Source organism: Vidua macroura, chromosome 13, assembly GCF_024509145.1.
Source record: "Vidua macroura isolate BioBank_ID:100142 chromosome 13, ASM2450914v1, whole genome shotgun sequence".
Taxonomy (NCBI): domain Eukaryota; kingdom Metazoa; phylum Chordata; class Aves; order Passeriformes; family Viduidae; genus Vidua; species Vidua macroura.
This window is the reverse complement of record NC_071583.1, coordinates 10,288,284-10,306,468: the sequence shown is the minus strand read 5'-3', so window position 1 is coordinate 10,306,468 and position 18,185 is coordinate 10,288,284. Positions and strand designations below refer to the sequence as shown.

Here is an 18,185-nt window from a genome sequence, read left to right as displayed (position 1 = left end):
CAGGCTGAAGACTGCAGAACATTTTCTCTTCAGCAGGAAGGAGTCTGCATCCTCAGCAAGAACAAGTGTGAAATACAAATCACTGAGCACCTGCTGCTCGTTGTCCAAGTCATCACACAGCACCCCTGAGTAGCTGCAGTGAAAGGAAGAATGACAGGGACTTAATTTCCATATAGCCCTTCAGAAACGTCAGCAATTTTGATCCACTAGGTTGAAATCTGAGCTCTTGAAAGAATTGTGCACATTCACTTTCGATGAGACATCCCATGAACACCCTGGGGGCCGGGGATCAGGAGACAAAGTGGTTCTGCTCCATCAGCTTGTCTGCAAAGATGGGAGCTAAGCTCACAGATCTTCTTTCACAGCCTTCCTCGGGGTCACTTCTCCTTCAACCCAGAGGATGGAAGAAGGCTTCTTGGCGCTCGTCAGACCTGGAGACCTCATCTATAACGTGAAAGGGGCAGGGAGGAGCCGGAGTGGGAAACGCAGGAAGGAGCCAAATCCCAGCCCGACGACACAAGGCTGCTGCCATCTCGTGGCTGGCTCTGGCCGAGCAAAGGTGGCCGAAGACATTTTTCCAGCTGGAAGATTTTTGAGATAAGATCCTTCCTGCAGGTAAGCTTCAGCTGGAAGGAGCAGGGGACAAGCAACAGTGCCAGTGGTTATACCCCATGGGGCCACAGCACTTGGGTACCAGAGCTTTGCCGATGCTCCTGGGAGGTCTCCTGCTTTACCTTCTGCTAAAGCTGCTCCTCTGCTTTGGGATGGCTCCACCCCAAGCCATGGTAATCCTTTTTCCATCAGGCCAACACCTCCCTGTGCCCTATGAGCTAAGGAGAGAGGAGAGATCCCTGTTGCTGCTGAGAGGCCCTGGATCTGCTGTGCCCATGCAGCACGGGTGGCCTTCACAATGGTGCTGGGAAGGGAGATGATCCACGGTGAAACAGAGACGTGTTGGGATCAGATGGGATGGACATGGTCTCCAGACCTGTTTCTTTTGGCATCTTTCATTGTACTGTGGTGCTGATGCAGGGATTTATTCTGTGAATAAAGTACAAATGGAGAACTACCTGGTCACTCTTTGGCCCCTTTCAGCCTCTCTACCAAGATCAGGAGTCTGCACAGCAGTTGAAAGAAGTGTGAGAGCAGCCATATATGCCCTGTGGGATCTCCACAACCATCTGCTTACCCACAGGCAGGAGAAAGGCAGGAGAACAGTGTCTCAGAGACCCACCAGCAGAAAACTTCTGCTGACAGCTCACCAGAGGCCCTAGTAAAGCAGAGAGCTGCAAGTAAAGCAGAGAGCTGCCTGCACCACCTTCCACAGAGCTCTTGTAGGTCGTGTCTTGTGGGCACTCACTCGAGGATACCTCCTCCTTCCTTGTCTCTAACCATGGGAACAGGCTCCACCTTCCCCTTCTTCCTCCTGAGACGCTCTGGGTTCTGCAGCTGCACAATTCACTGGAAAAGAGCAGAACAAGAGCTCCAGAGAAAGAAAAAGCTCCAGCTCATTTGGTATTTCCACAGCACTTGCTGGTAGCTGCCAGGCCGTTCTCTCTGTGGCACATATTGGGGCTCACATCACACAGACTAAAGTGGAATTCTGCAATAAATGAGTCCCCTGGAGGAGACCCCAGGCAATGGGGAGAGGAGTGCCCAGTGGCCTGTGCAGCATCCTTGGGTACACAGGGAGTTTCCCAGAGTGATAAGACTACAGAGGAAGATTTCTTTATGCAGGTACTGATTCAGCTTTCATCTTTCAATCATCCATTTATCAATCATCCATTTCAAAATGTTTTGCCAACACTAATTAACCCCTGCAGTATCTCTGTGCAGGGGGATCAGCATCCCTGTGTACCAACAGGGGGACTGAATGGAGAAGACAAGCAGCTACTTCATGAAAAAAATGAAGGGAGCAAAGAAATTACAATATCCTGAAATTCCAATCCTGCATCCTAGCAAAATCACAAATCCCCAAATCTCAGATATTCTGCTGGAAAGATAAGCAGCCACCTGCCACTCTTACCATGCCAGCTGCCTGGCTTTCTCAGCTGGGCACCAAACATTTCATAATCCCAAAATCTGGGGTGCCCTGAAGCACCCTTACCCCTAAGGAGCTGCAGACATGGTCAGCTGCACAGCCTGTTCCTCGCAGGCAGATTTTCCCATGATGTTGCACATGCTATTTATTCCATTCATTAACCAAGTTAATGGTGGCTAAGAATAGACCCCAGATGTCCTTCTGGCCTTAAAAACTTCTTTGGCCTCAAGGAAATGCAAAGCCTAAGTAGCTCATGGCATGTGAACCAATAATGAACCAAGATGTGAAGAGCTTGCACATTTCCAAGAATTCACAAAATCCATCTCTGCTTTTAAATGACCTCTGTTCTGCTTTTGGGAAATAACTGGTTAGCAAGGATAGTTCAGAACAGAGCAATAGATTTACAAATGTTTAATTCATTGATACAGAGATTGTGCCAGACAGAGCCAGAGCTGTCCAAATGTCTTCAGTTTCTGTTATCTATTTCTGTGATGTTTCCACTGTGACAAGTTCACAATTCTGTAATAAACTGGTGCTTCTGAACAAAGACCATTTCATATTAAACCTTTAGAAAATACACATCTTTAGGACAATTTACTCCTGAATTATTTTTTCTTTTAGTAATAGAAATTATTCTGTAATATCATTTTTTATACATACTCCTCAATGCGTTTGGGAAATATCCCAAAATATACTAAAGATAGCACTATGGTTTTCTGCATCACTGCTAGAAATGAAAGCATTCATGTGCAGAATAAAGAAAAATTTCTTTCTGTACAAGCATTTTCTTTTGTTGCCTGAATCCAGTCTCTTGATAATCAGCAATTACAGAAAAGAATTATAACAATCAAATGGGAGTTTGCACTTACAGAAATTAATGCTATTTATTGCATGAGTTATTCAGACATGGAAAGCCGTTTGGAAATCTATCAGTAAATGAAAGAAATTGCTATTTCTGAAAACTGAAATTGTAATAATAGAGATTCTAAAGGGTCTAAAGAGGAACACGATCCATTTGGAATCAATTTTGTCTTCTCAGAAACAGGAAAGGTTAAATAAGGAGCTTTAAGGACCTTACTCTAAATGAAAACATAGTGCTTTTTACCAACTAATATTTTGTCAAATCCTCCATAAAATTATATGATATTTCAGAAGGTGATACTTGGGGTTCTATAGCATTTTTGACTCGGGCAACTTCCAGTAAATGGCAGTTTGTTCACCCATCCCACACGTGCTCTCCAAACGGTGATTGTTCACTCTTTGCAAAAAGACAAGGCAGAGATCAGGAAGTGATAAATTGTGCTCATTCCACAAACAGGGGCCCCAGCTCCCATTTCTTCAACCCTCTGCTCGCAGACATAGGGTTAGATACCCAATTCCCAGGCCTGAAATAAGGCGGAATGAAATAATGAACAGAGAAGCCAGCAATGCAGGGAGACCTCTCGCAGCAGAGCAGTGTTCTTCCTTTCCGAGGGGGACTCAGAGCCACCCCGGAACTCAGCGAGCCGCCCGCTCGGGACGCCCGCCTGCGGCCCCGCATCCCGGCCGTGTCCCGGGCGGCCTCTGGGGGAGCCCGGGCTGCCGGGAGCTGTCCCCGGAGCCGGCTGCCCTCAGCAGGGACCCTTCCGAGGCAAGAGCCCCGCGGTTCCATGCTCGCTCCCGTGCGCCGCCGCCGAGCAACGGGAGCGCGCGTTTCCATGGCAGCGCAAACAGAGGCGGCTGCGCTGCCCCGCTCCCCGCCCGAGCGCGACATCCCGGCCAGGGCAGCCCGCAGGAGACAGCCCAGGGTGAGGGGGACACCCCAGGGTGATGGGGACACTGCTGGGTGAGAGGGACACCCCAGGGTGATGGGGACACCCCAGGGTGATGGGGACACTGCTGGGTGAGAGGGACACCCCAGGGTGATGGGGACACTGCTGGGTGAGGGGGACACTGCTGGGTGACATCCCAGGGTGAGAGAGACACCCCTGGGTGAGAGGGACACCTCTGGGTGACACCACTGGGTGAGAGGGACACCGCTGGGTGACATCCCAGGGTGAGAGAGACACCCCTGGGTGAGAGGGACACCCCTGGGTGACACCCCAGGGTGAGACACCACTGGAAGAGTGGGTGAGGAGGGCGTGCAGAGAACTCTCTCTAGCGACAGACGGGTGACATCCTCTGCTCTGGGAACATGGTGGATGGACTTATTGCACTGGTTTGTAGATCGGTCTGCATATTGACTTTGGCTTTTTGTTTTGCGGGGGTTTTGTTTTTGTTGATTTGGGGTTTTTTGTTTCTTTTTGGTTTTTGTTGTGTTGTTGTTGTTGTTTGATTTTATTGGTTTTTTGTACTCAGCAGCCTGATGCTAGGGAAAAGCACTGAATAAAGGTTTCAGTGAATTAAAACCCAGAATGCCTTATCTATTGATTCAAGTACTACTGGTACACAGCTACTGGAATATAATCAGTCAGAGGCAGGGAAATATATGCCAAATGATTCTAGGAATGAAGCTTTTTTTATTTGCATTATTGAGCTTAATAATTATAAATTATCAGAGCTAGTGCTTCTGTAGCTTCTGGCATTATTTCCAAAGTGCTGTGCAAACAACCTATTAAAAAACCCAGCAACCCCCAACAAAAAATATCTTAATAAAATTAATACTTATAAGTTAATCATAGATACAGTTTCCTATACTTAGCTAAAATTATATTATAAAGCACTTTTTATCTCTGAGGGTTGCACTGACAATTATTTTCCATATGCCACTGTCTAGTCCTGCTTTTCAGACTCATTGCCCATAGGAGGAATTTAAATCAACCACAAGAAGAAGAAAATTCTTATGAAAAAGGTTTTACGTTACAGAAATCAAGGTGTGCACTGAAGGCTGAAGCTCCAGGTGTTTGCTGCAACTGCTCTGTGAGGTTCACAAACTGTGTTTAGGCATTTGACTGCCTGAGCACCCCTGCCCTGATGGGGCTTTCTCCAAAACTCACATCAGCAGCAGGGGTGATGTTGTTCCAGGATGTAGATGAGAGACCCTAGAGAAAAATATCCCCTTACATTAACCAAAAGTCAGAGAGGTTTGAACTTAAGTAACAGTCAAGGAAGTTCTTGGTAAAATATACTTCAAGAACTGAAAAGGACAGAGAAAATATTTTGGATATATTCAAAAGTCTAAATTCTACCTCAGCCTCTGTGTCTCATCAGCAGTGAAAGTTTGACACCTCCAGAAAATAAGGTACTAATTGGGCAGCTGCAGAAAATACACAAAGCACCAAGGACAGACATGGAAATTAGGCTAGATGAGTTTAGCTCAAAACACATAAAAACTGGAGGCTGTTCAGAGCAAAAACTAATGCTCTAAAATAGCCCTAAAACTAGTGCAAGCAGAAGAGGATATTTTCTACAGCATCTTGTAGCAGTGCAGGTCAGGAATGGTGCCAGCAGCAGAATTGCATCAACTGAACTAATACCTCACTAAGCCCAGCTTGCTGCCTTTGGTGAATAAAGGATAGCTTTAACAATGGTCTATCTGTTCTTTGTAAGTGAGATCATTCCAATTATGCCTTGTCCCTTAGGATCCATAGCAAAAACTACAAAAAGACCAGAGGCAGAGAAACAAAAAAATAACCTTCAACAGTTTGCCAACCTAAAATGAAAGGCAAGAGAGTTCTGTAAAGTGTGTCTGTGCTGTCCAACAATCATTCATGTTTATTGCAAGAAATCCACAATGCTGAAGCAATTACTGGGAAGAGCTTTAGTGAGTAAAAATGGAGCTTGTGAACTAGTGACAGGACGATGAAAAAGCATGGGTGTGGATCAGAACTGGTGACTAGGTGGAAAAAGAGACAAGGGACTTGGGTTGCTCGTTGTCTCCAAATTTGTTTTGTTGTTGCTTTCCCGTCAGTTTACTTGTAAGGAGGACTGTGTTTTACACAGCTTTCACATAAGGCAGGGATGAACATCTCCTTCTGGAGGTCAGAACATATATGTGTTCCAGTTTAATAGAGCTTTTTGTTAATTGCTGCAGACACTAAAGGCTCAGTGGTTAAGATACAGAAAGCCCCTAGGCCTACCACTGCTGTAAAACTTATCACATCAATTACTGGCAGATCCCAGCTGACTGATTTATGATTTTCTTTGGGCCAGGGTCAAAGACACCATCCTGACATACAGCATCAACATCTAAAAGTCTCTCTTCCAAACTTGAAATGGAAACCCACCTTGTGCTGCCAGGTAAGGACACAATGCAAAACAACAATGTTTCCTTGTCAGCTCAGAAGAGAGGCCTGAAGTCAGGTTCTTCTGCCCCAAAACAGATGAAATGGGTAAAACAGCTACAGACAGAAAAATCTCTGGCTGAAATGTTGTTGCTGATCATCAGATATGTTTAAGTGACAAACCATACAGAGGTCTCAGTTTTGTCACTGGCTTCCCAGAAGCCCTATCCAGCTCCCTGCTCTTGATCCAGCATTGTTAGACATCTGCAGCTGGGAGCACTCCAGGTGTGACACAGCACATCCCACTCCCTTTGCACTGGGTCCAGATATTCAGCTTCACACCTTCTACACCCTCATCCTGTTTTTTTTTTTGGTTTTTTGTTGGTTTTTTTTTTTTTTTCCCCAGAAAGCACAGCAGAGGATGAAAAAACCCCAATGAAAAATCCATTTAAAGTCCCATCAGATACTGAACTTTTCTCAGTGAGGGACAAGGAAATTAAGAAGGCACAGGAGGTATGTACACATGCTTTAGGCTAAACTATAAAACAAGCAATTACTAAGGTAGGCACCCACCCAACAGAATACCAAAATTTAGTGCATGAGAGAACAAAGACCTCTTCATGAGAAAGCTGGGGATGTTCAGCCTGGAGAAGAGAATGCTCTAGGGAGACCTGATTGTCATCTTTCAATACTTAAAAGGTGCTTATAAAAAAAGAGCTTTTTACACAAACAGATTGTGATACAACAAGGGGTAGTGGATTTAAACTAGAGGAGGAAAGATTTAGATTATATGTTAGGAAGAAATTCTTTACTGTGAGGTGGTGACACTGGCACAGGTTGCTCAAGGATGTTAGGGATGCCCCATCCCTGGAAGTGTTCAAGGCCAGGCTGGACGAGGCTTTGGGCAACCTGGTCTAGTGGGGTGCTCCTATTCATGGCAGGGTGTTGGAACTCAATGATCCCTAAGGTCCCAACCCAAACCTTTCTGGGATTCTGTGATCTCTGGGAGGTCTGGTTGTTGCACAGGGTTGCACAGCCTGGCATAGTGTGAAAGGAAGCAAGAGGTCTAAAGCAAGGCCTCCTCATCTCACACTGGTGACTGACACAGTCTGGTTTTGGCTTGGGTTGAAGGGCACTAGACAATTATGGGGAAGAGCCTAGGAAGCAGTGCACTAAGGATGTCTGCTGAGTGATGTCCTCACCATAAACCAGGTCCAAATTTTGCAGACAGCACTGAATTACACTTCAGTCCATGTGAGAGCACTGAGCAGGAACACCTTTTACCCTCCAGAAGGTTCTGGAGTGGGTTTGAATAGATCCTCTCAATCTGAACTTAATGGTTCAAATGGCTTTGTAAAAGTTGGACTGAGTTGGTTAAATGTGAGCTGTCCCCCTTTAACCAGGGGACTCCAAGGATAAATCTCAGAAAATTTCCATTTGTTCACAGCAATAACCCAAGAAGGAAAAATGAGGACACTGAGTGGGTACAAACTGGCACAGCTGGCGGATGGATGCAGAATACAAATCAACAAAACAATGACAACAAGCGCTAAGAAATTTAGTGTTTCAGTTGCCTTGAGAGAGAGAATGTTATTTGGATTAGTCAGATAAAGTAGACAAATATTCATCAGCAGGGTATCACCACTGCAGATTTCCAGGCTGTCAATAACTTACTCATGTCTTTAAAAACCACAGTAAACAAAGCACAGGATCAAACTGTACATATATCTGACTTCTCACAGGAACATGAAAAGAGGAAGACTATGAAAGTCCATGAGAAAACTACTTACTCCACTAAAATGAAGGCAAAAAGCGGGTTGAGGAAAGCTTTGAAAAGGGAGGAAGAAGAGGAGAGCAGAAAAGAGGCGACATGTGAAGAGAGACTGAAATTTCTTCAGGAGATGCTTTCACGGAAGTTAGCCATGAAAAAAGGTGGAGAACAGGCACTGCCTTTGCAGTGGTGCTGCTCAGCTGGGTAACAGCCTAAAGCAAAGGCCAAAGAGGGGCTGGGCAGAGCAGCTGGCTGTGGCTGACTTCGGTGAGGTCATGCAGACAGTTCTGTGCTGTATCTTGCCAACCCCTGCATGGCTGAGCCATCTCCAGCTCAGGCATTTATGTTCAGAGCCTGGGCCACCCCCTCACATAGCCTGGGTTCCACCAGCCTTGCAGCAGCTGAGCTGGTAGCCAGCTGAGGGTTTGCAGGATCTTGTGTGGTGGAAATCTTTCTACTCAGCCAACCTAAAGTTGGATTTTAATGGATACAGGCCCAGATTTTCTGCCTCTGACATGAGGAGTAGATTTGCCATTAATGTCTAGAGGACAAGGACCAGATTGTCCACTCCATTCTCCCTGGTTTTATTCCATGAAAATCTATATGAAACTGATCCTAAACAAGGTTATAACTATACTACAATAATCAGCATTGCTGACTCCAGTGCCAGCCAGATCCATGGTCATGGCAGCTTACATATTCATTGTGCTTTGGTCATTTTGCTTTGGTCATATTTCCCCCTCTCTAGTCTAAGCAACTTTATATTCTAATTTCAGATTATGCATTCGACAGGGAGACCTTCCATGGCTACCTACAGGACAGAAAACAGATCTTTTTTCTTGAGGTACATGGCTTTCAGCACATTATTTTCTGTTCATTTAATTACTCTTCCCTGTATTGTTTTGTTTTGATGTTTATTCTCCTGAGATCAATGCCTAGAGATCTTTCCAAGGTGGCACACATCAGAGCTCATGAACTGACTGCCCAAGTCCTGCCTTACAGTCACTCAGAATCTGTAGCCCAGTAATTCCCAGCCAAGAAATAAAGGAATGTAGGTCATTCCCATCATTCAGTAGCCACCATGGAACCATTCCATTTGTGAGATGCACAGATACACTGATCTTTGGCTCCTGCTGTCCTGTACATAAACTGTGGCTGGGAGCCTTTCTGAACCCAACAGGAGGGAATGGAGTAACCGTGCTCAAACATTCCCATTAGACACCTCTATTATTGTGCTGTAACAGAGCTGAATCAATCTTTGTCAGCCAGGAATTAATGCAGTGCTGGGACTTCTAAATTCTGTCTTTAGATACACTGCTTATTTGCTGTGTTCCTTCTGAAATAACTCCTGGCCTCCATCTACCTGTCTTGCACTAAGTCACACACCTGAGTTTGAAATCCTTTCCCTCTCTGCCCACAGCTATCAGGGAATTTGGTAACCAGCTACAATGCTAAACCAACGTACCTTTAAAACCAACCAACTGACTGTGTTGCCTTTGGGGTTCATTTCAGCACACCATTGCAGTAAAGCGAGGGGAGATTGAAAAGATGGAGAACATAGCAAAAGATGAGGAAAAAAAACTGGAAAAGGCTGAGAGAAGGATGGAGAAGGATGCTGCCATGTTTGATAAGTTCCTGAAGGAAAACCATAATAAGTCTGTTGAAGCACTGAGAATGTAAGGAGCATTGAAGGAACCACCTGTGGGCTATTTCATTCTGGGCACAGATTTGCTGCTTGACCTCCCTGCAGGGTTTTGGCTGAACACTCTGAGTTTCCCAGAGTTACAGTTCTGGTAGCACTTTCTTCCCACACATTCAATAAAAGAGAGGAAGGAGAATATCATCCAGGGTATATCGTCATTGCAAAAGCCCTTGATCTGGTGGCAGCAAGGAACCTGCTGGTGGCTCCCCCACTTCCATTCTTCTCACAACACCCTTTACTGGAGGGAGATGCCTCTGCCCAACCCCTCACAGTCCCCTCAGTGAAGCAAATCGAGCACTTTGGCCCATTGCAGGTATCACAAGGGCAGAGCTGCAACTGATGCTCAGCAGCAGCCAGATTCGGGAGGTCTGAACACTGGAATGCCATACTTTGCCAAGAACAAGAGGATCTTCAGGCAGGAGCCAAGCATCTCCTGGGATACACCTACAACACAGATTTCTAGGGCACATATCACATCTTTTTCACTGTTTCATAGGCATCTCAAGTCACTACTCACTACTAAATTGTTTACTGGCTTGTTCGTGCATCCTTTCCTAGAGCCAAAAGAGAAACCTCGGCAAAGACAAAGAAAATAACAGAGATCCAGGGACTCACAACCGAAATAAAGAAAATCCAAAGGTAGGATTGCTCATTACTCCTGTCTCACCTTTAACAGCCCCTACAGTGCTACAGCTTCACAGTCCTTGCAGGGGATAGATTTCTAAAAGTGTTCCATTTTAAGAGTCAAAATGTTTTGGCTTTTGTTTTCCAGATGCTGGCTTTGTTTCTAAAACAACTCATCTTGTTTTCTAATGACATTTAAAAAAAATATAGCTATTCCAAACCCAAAATTAAATGCCTAACATCAGATTAAAATCCAAACAAAACTAAGTAATGCATTTTAATGGGGGCCTAGGGAAAGACAAAAGAAATAAGTATAATTACCATTATGAGTTGTGCTGGAAAAATTTCTCATTCCTTTTCAAGTAAAAATTCAAAAATTAGCAAGCTCAGTACCATAGCAAGAGATATGACCAGGGAATATGACAGATTCTCAGTTTCCACATGAGAAACCACAGAGAGCACAGAGGGCAAGTCCCCTTTTGACTTCGCATATCCATGTGTCTTGGTTTGGAAATACAGTCTACTAAGGAAGGCAGGAGCCTCCCCTGAAATGGAAAAATGTAGACCCCTTCCCTCCGAATTGTTATAAATTTGAAATTAAGGGGGGGCTCTCAGACAAAAATATGGGAGCAGGAATAACAGTTCTTTATTAGGGAAGAAAAAAAAAAAATATAAAATAAACAATGCAGTGAACCAAAACAACACTGACAGAGTCAGAATACAACCTGACACCCTGTTAGTCAGGGTGTGGCTGCAGTCCTCCTGGAGTGTCAGGTGTGGTTCTGTTGGAGCAGTGATCCTGCAGAAAAGGGTGCAGTCTTCCTGCAGTGGAAGAGGCAGCTGTCTCTCTGGGAAATCCAGTGCAGAAAAAGCTGTGCTGGTGTTCCAGACACTCAAGATTATATGCGGGTAGAAATGCTTGGCTCCTCCCTCTGGGTGGAGCATCTCCCAGTGGGCTGTTACAGTTCTTATCAGTCACCAGTGACATTCAATAGTCCATTATCAGCAGATGTCTCCCCTGAGAGAGGACTGGTTGTAGAAGAGATAAGGAAAACTGCCCGCTTAACAACTGCCATACAGATGGCAAATGGAATACATATTGCTTCTCAGTCTGGGACACCGTGACAACATGTGCCCTCTCTCCCCTTCTCTGGATGAAACTACATATCAAGAGTGAGAAAGAACCTGTTCAAACAGAAGCTTCCCTCCCTGCTAACAAACTTTGTCCACTTCTCTCAACCCAGTGATATCTCCAGATTCGAGGACACCCTGCAGGAGTACAAGATGTACAGGGACATCCTCTACCAGCTATCTCCAAAAGAGTGGCAGGAGGAACACAGAAAAAGGCACAAAAAAGAAAAGGATAAGGAAACAGGACCCAGAGTTAATGAAGGAAGTGCTTCACATCCCCCAACCGCAGAGCAGGGTAAGTGCCAGGAAAGTGCTGCTGCTCCTCCCTGGGACAGCCCCTGGCTCTAAGTGGACACTCCTCTTGTCTCCAGACCAGGGTCCCACAAACACTGCCCATAGCGTCACTTTTACGGATATGCCAAGTTCCCTGCTGCTTTCAGAAAGTTTGGATTTCAGGTCACGTGATGTCAGGCCACAGCTTAAACACTTCCTGAAGCCTCTTTTATCAAGAGAACTGTAAGTACCAGATGATGCCAACAACAGACTTAAGGACTGAAAAGAGCACTCAGCTGGCTGGGAATCGGCGCAGGGGAATCCTACTGCTCACCTTGGCTGGGCATTCCAAGATCTGGGGCTTATTGGAACAAACTCAGATACCAGCAGAAAGCTGTCAGGTGTGCAAGTCAGTACCTATGTGCCTGCTCCAAGTGAGCCCCGTCCTCAGATCCTCTGCTGAGAGCCTGCCCCAAGTGGGGCTGTCACTAAGAAGATGCAAACAGTGATTTTTAACCCTTCATGGCACAGGGTGACAGGTACAAGTGAAAGTGATGAGCAGACTGAGCTGCCAATAGCAGCAAAGCACCACTTCCCCCTCTTCCAGCTCTTGTGTAGAGGAAGAAGCATTAAACAAATGAGTGAGTTAAATTCACTCCCCGTGAGTTTAAAGGCATTTGGATCAACACCCTCAGTTCAGGTTCATGTGTCACGTTCCAGCCCCACTGGCCAGCACAGCCCAGGGCAGAACAGAAGGCAGCTTGCTTATCCCATAGCCACAGGGAGGCAAAGATAGGAATGTGCAGAGGAGTAAACAGCAACAATGAACAATAACAATGTTCATATGTCACTAACAAGATCTCCTCTGAGCTGTCATTTCTCTAAGGGCCTAACACACAAAATGCTTTTTCAGAAGTTCACTGGAGGATGCAGAGAGTGAAATCAGCTCAGACGAAGATGAGGTCAGAAGACTTATGTTGAAATATTTGTCTTTTCTGTTTGTCCTGTGTCATTTATCAATGTTACTAATTTCCCTCACCTTTGTAACCATTAGCTACAGTTTTGAGGAGTTACTGTAGTTACAAATTATAAATGTATGTTTATACATTCATGAATGTTCACACTTTGGCGACACATATTATAAATACCTTAGTTTAACTTTCCTCCTTCAGTTTCCAAAAACCTACCATCATCTCTAAGCTTGCCATCCTCCAGTGAGACATCATAAAATGAAAGATTTTTAAATTAGTGCAGTTACTGGCTTATGTCTGAAATTGAAGTTTTCCCATTCACAGATGTTTGCAACACTTTTTACCCTCCAAAATGCAATTTATTTTGGAGGTGAGCTGTTGAGGCACAGTAAAGCTACACACATAGCAGGAAGGATGTCCATGTACGTTTGTACATGGACAAACATGGACCTCTCTAGATGGAAGAACATTTGAATAGCCAGGGCTGGTGCAGGCCAACCTCCACAGTAGAACAGAATCTAGAGGAGGGAAAGAACTCACATGTGTTTTCCACTATAGGAGCCTGAGCTCTACTTTACTGATCCTGAACAATTGCTTGCTACTTTCATGGAGATGCTGGATGAGAACTTATCCTTTGTCCTGAACTCCCAGGATATTGCAGACAGTTGGAACAGTGTCCAACAGACTTTCATCACCACACGTGAAAGCATGTAAGTGTGACCCTGCAGGTGATGGAAGGGGTCCCTGTGGTCCAGCTTTCAGACATAAGTGACCCCTCTGGCCCCACAGACACCTCACCATCAGGCACACACTGCAGAGCACACGTAATGCTGTTCACACAGCAGGGTCTTCCTTTGAGCTCCTAGGAAAGTGTCCCATATGTGCTTAATTGAGGAGATAAGACTTGAGCTTGGGACTAATTCCTTAGTCCTCAAGGCACAGGCTAGGGAACGATGCATTAAGCATCCTGGAGTCAATGTAAGTGTAGTGTAATTCTCATGAAGGAAGACCAAAGAAAGAAAGAAGGGCAGTTCCTGGAGTGATCCCGAGCAGCACCAATGCTGACTCAGTGCAAAACCTTCCAGGAAGACAGTAGAGAACCCGGGGGTCATTGTAATCTACAGTGTCAATGGCAGCTAGATGTATATATTCCTGTTTAAAATGTAGCTTATCTCCTTGTGGAAGTTTTAAAGGTGATCTGGATCCCTCACTGACTTACTAAAAAACCTTGAATGTTTAGCTATGCTACTTCTCCCTCCCCCACACCAGCACAGTAACTGCTTTTCCATAAAGAAACCCTGAAGTTCCCCGTGTTTTCAGGGCTGTGTGTCAAGTTCCCAGGAAAGGCTGAAGTGTTACCTCCATCTGCCGGCAGCAGGAGGGACCAGCCCAGGCTGTGGAGAGCAGAGCCATGTGTTCCAGAGGTGCCCTTCCCAAACACCTCTGCTCTCTCTCTCTCTCCCCTTTAGGGAGAAGGAGTTGGCAGCGCTGAAACAGCAGGTAAACACCCTCCGAGCCTCCGTGGCCAAGGAAGAAGAGAAAGTAGCCGACCTGAAGCTCAAAGTTCAGCTGTTTTCCTCTGGAGAACACGAAGCTGATGACCAGGTACACGCTGGGATCCAGGCAAGGGGGGGTTCACGTGTGCACAAGTGGTTCCTCTCCACCAGCCACATCCATCCTGGGAACAGAGCACACAGAGGGTGCACTGAGGAGGGATCAGTGCTGTTTCCCAGCAATGGAGCTACAGCAAGGCTGGTTTGGGGCATTGCTGAGGCAGCAAACTGGGGCAAACGTGTCTGCTCCATGCAGCTGCCACGAGGTGGGAGCAGGGCTCCCAGCGACAGCTGGGCAGCTGCCACCTGACCCAGGTCACAGCCAAGCTGGGAAGATGAGACCAACAAGGAGAATGGCTCAATTCAGCCATCTGTTCCTGCCATTGCCATTAGCCAACCAGGAAACAAGCAATTGAGTCTTATTGAGGGGATTAGAGTGTTTCCTTTTCAGATTTCCTTTGGTTTTCGAGGGATATTATGGTTCCACTTGGCAGAGCCCAGCTGTACCACTCACCATATCTCCTGTCACCTCTAGGACAAAATGCTCACAAGTCTGAACAAGAAGGTGCAGGAAGTCTATTTCCAGTGCACTGGAGACAATGAGACAAACCTGCCAACAGTAGAGATGTTAAAGGTAATAGAAAAACAGCTCAACGATTTACTGGGCAGCGTGGAGAGAATCCCACCAGCAAAGATAGAAAAGGCTGTGAACGCCATAAGAAAGGAACAGAGGGCAAGGTAAGGCAAGACCCTCTTCTGGAAAAGTCTCTATTTTAAGTGTTGACAGCTGAAACAGCCAAATCAACCCAAAAAAATTGTAGCAGCAATCTGAAATCCCATGTGAGCAATCCATCCAATTTTACTTCTGTAAGGGTTCTACATTCACAGTGCTTGCATCTCCTCATCAGTGAACTGCAGCCCACAGCTACATTAGAAAAGACCTGCAAACTACAGTAGAAAAATCTAGAAGAATAAAAAAGAAAACACTAAATTCAGAAACAAAACCAGATTCTATTATCAGAATCACCATTTTAAGAAAACAATTTACAGTAACAAAATGTAAACTGAATAAATAGAAAATTAAACCTCAAGTTAACACAGTCTGCCTTGCCCTGATATTTTGTCAGATTTTAATATGTACATAAGGGCATTTGTCAACAACTCCAGCTTTGAAATGTTTCTTCTACAAAACTTTTTAGTTTAATTTGTATTACCAGATTAAATAGCAGCAATTATCACAATCAGTGTAAGTCCCAAGATGAGACATGTTCCTGTAGGCCCAGTTACACAAAATTCCACCCCACAAATAACAAAGGTAACTGAACTGATGACTGTATCTGGCCATCCTCAAGTGAATCAGACAGATTAGCCTGAGGATTTAAAGCCAGACAGTGACATTTAGGTTCTGCTAATTCTCCTTCTCTGCATCTTTATTCAGCTGTGTAGCAGAAAACTTATGGTGCTTCTTCCCGATGTCCTGTGAATAGGTTTGCCCTCTTAAATTGCAAAATAAGTAAGACAAACATTTATTCTGTGCTGGGGATGGAGGAGAATAATTCAGGAAAGATACCACAAACCCTACCCACAAATATTTAAAAAAAAAAAAAAAAAAAAAAAAAAAAAAACCAACAAATATACACCCAACCCCCCCCCCCCCCCAAAAACCCAAAAATAAAAACAACACCCACAAAACCAAAACACAACAAACCCTACTAAGAGCATTAAACACTGTCCTCAAGTTCACATGGTTAAGACTGCAGTTTCTCTGCACCACTGTTCCACAGCTTGAGCCCATTCCTGTTCCAGCACTTCATTTTCTTAGGGAACTGGAGTAACAGAACTGGCCCCCAGTGTGCTCCTTTGGGCCAAGTGTAGCTCTGTGGGTGTAACAGCTCACACCTGTATGTCACAGACCTGGTTACACTGGTGAGAACTGGGCATACAAGCACCACCCTCCCCACAGCTGGGGACAGGAGTCACCTGCTGAAGGGGGTGCAGAGCATGTCTGTAGCAGAACAACTGCCCAGCATGTTTTTTCCACCCATCTCACCAGAAAGAGTAGGACCAACTGCAGGCAGTGCTTCCTTCTTACCCCCTTCACAGCAAACCAACTCCAGCAGCCCAAACCTCTGTGCTCCAATGGTTAGATGGAAGGTGTGATGTAAGATGTTATGTTGGATGTTGATGCTGTGTGTCAAAAGCACAGCTGGTGTAGCTGCAAGCTGCATTTAACCCATCCTTTATTCCCTCTAATCAAAAGGCTCAGAGAGGAAAAGCAGAAACAAGCGAAGCAGCAGCAGGATGAAGGATTGAAAAGGGACATGGAAAGATCACAGGTACCTGAAAAAAAAAAGGTAAGTGCAGTGGTCTCTGGAAACACCTCATCTCAACAGCTCACTTTGGAGAAGCTGAGGGTACCTGAATATCAAGTGTTTAAGGGAAAAGTGTTATTAAGGGGCCTCCACAGCTGTGTGGGGATAGCACCTACAGCCAGGTGTAGCCCAATTTACAGGAGTGATGTAACTTAAGCCACTGCTGGAAGTCAGTCACAGTGCACATTATTCCAGCTCGGTGTCCTTCTCTCAGCCACATGACCCCCTCCACTACCTGCCAGTTCTCAGTAAGCTCATTTCAACTCATTAACTTGGTTGTATTAAACCAAGCATGAAAATTGGCAAATGAGGAACTGGGCAGCAGCAGGACACTCCTGATAACAGCAGCAAGGCCCCAGATCAGCTCAGCCACATCAAACCACACCTTTTCTGACATGTCCTACATCCTCCCAAACTCAGCTGTGGCCCCTTGAGAGGCTCAGTGCAGAGTTTCTGCCATGGCTGCTGCTGCACCTTCCCCAGGTCAACATGGCCATGAGGAGACCCCAGTTCTGTCACAGTGACAGCACAGGTGACTCAAGACCAGGGGCCATGAGTCCCTGCCCCTTTAGCCAAAAGAAAATAGAGGTTTCTGTAGCCTCCCTCTGATATTTCTTTGGATTTCCAACTTTCCATCCTCTTCCTGGCACAGGACTAATGAGGCTTTAGTCAGAAAGCAGTTGTAGGTACAACAGTGCTGAAGTTGTAGGTACAACAGTAGAAGCCGAAGCAGGAGCACACAAACAGCCTTCAGGTGTTTCTCATTCACTTTCCAATACAGAAAGCACACCAAGCAGAGACCCTGCAGCCTGCCTAGAGCACAGGGCAAGGGCCACAGCCCCTCCCAGCCTGGCAGCACAGAGCAGCTTTAGCTGCCTGGTCAGACAACCCAACCAAGCACTGATGCAGCACCTCTTCCTCCTCTGCAGAATTACAAGACAGTGGCCTTGCCTTCCAACCCACTTGCCAGGAAGAACAGCCAAGGAAACAGATAAGAAGGAAGAACAATTGTTTTATTTTTCCTGCTGGCACAGCCTTAACCACAGCTCATAGGGCTTATGCTGTTCTAGAAGTCTTTTCTAGATCTACATTCTGTCAGTCTTTGCTCAGCTGAACTTTACTGTCCCATGAAATTTCTTTCTTCTCCTACCCTAAGATTCCAGGGAAAGTTTGCAACCCCTTTTCTCCTCCTCTGGTATTTTGCCTAATTAGAAAAGAAATAAAAATTCTCTCATTTTGCTTCTCAAGCTCCTGCTAAGCACCAGTGCTTTTCTCATTCGGTTTTTGATGCCAATAGCACTCTCCATACAAACCTGAGCAGTGAAATCTACTCTAGGAGACAGTCCTAGGTGACAATCTTTGTTAAGGCACAGCTGAGGCAGGTACCTCATAGACATTTATGATAATCACAGGTCTTCTGAAGGACTATAAAAACCAAGGGCTATGCTCCAATCCAAAGCCATTATAGACTCTATCCCACTGTAGTGAAGACACAACCAAAGGAAAAACACAAGCTCTCTGCAGAAATCAAGCTGCCAGTAACTA

At 45.4% G+C, this 18,185-nt stretch overlaps 1 protein-coding gene and 1 long non-coding RNA gene across 6 annotated transcripts in view; one reads left to right on the top strand and one right to left on the bottom strand.

Moving 5' to 3' along the window:
- Positions 1 to 11,255, bottom strand: part of LOC128813758 (uncharacterized) — a 28,021-nt gene extending 16,766 nt beyond the window's left edge. Inside the window, exon 1 of the long non-coding RNA XR_008439166.1 lies at positions 11,066 to 11,255. This is a non-coding gene — a long non-coding RNA (uncharacterized LOC128813758). The remainder of the gene's footprint in view (positions 1 to 11,065) is intronic.
- On the top strand, positions 3,067 to 17,887 carry CFAP100 (cilia and flagella associated protein 100). 5 transcript variants are annotated; one of them, XM_053989094.1, is made up of 15 exons: positions 3,741 to 3,828; positions 6,173 to 6,259; positions 6,650 to 6,756; positions 7,986 to 8,175; positions 8,791 to 8,858; positions 9,527 to 9,690; positions 10,275 to 10,355; positions 11,585 to 11,766; positions 11,843 to 11,987; positions 12,658 to 12,706; positions 13,274 to 13,425; positions 14,185 to 14,320; positions 14,804 to 15,006; positions 16,529 to 16,622; positions 17,570 to 17,887. In XM_053989094.1, the coding sequence occupies exons 2-15, from the start codon at positions 6,235 to 6,237 to the stop codon at positions 17,633 to 17,635; spliced, it is 1,662 nt and encodes a 553-aa protein (XP_053845069.1). In that variant the 5' UTR covers positions 3,741 to 3,828; positions 6,173 to 6,234; the 3' UTR covers positions 17,636 to 17,887. The 5 variants fall into 5 exon arrangements, with proteins under 5 accessions (XP_053845068.1, XP_053845067.1, XP_053845066.1 ...); XM_053989093.1 differs by lacking the exon at positions 6,650 to 6,756 and having other exon boundaries at positions 3,067 to 3,828; positions 14,804 to 14,902; positions 16,529 to 16,604; XM_053989092.1 differs by lacking the exon at positions 6,650 to 6,756 and having other exon boundaries at positions 3,070 to 3,828; positions 14,804 to 14,902.
- Positions 17,888 to 18,185: the final 298 nt, after the last annotated feature.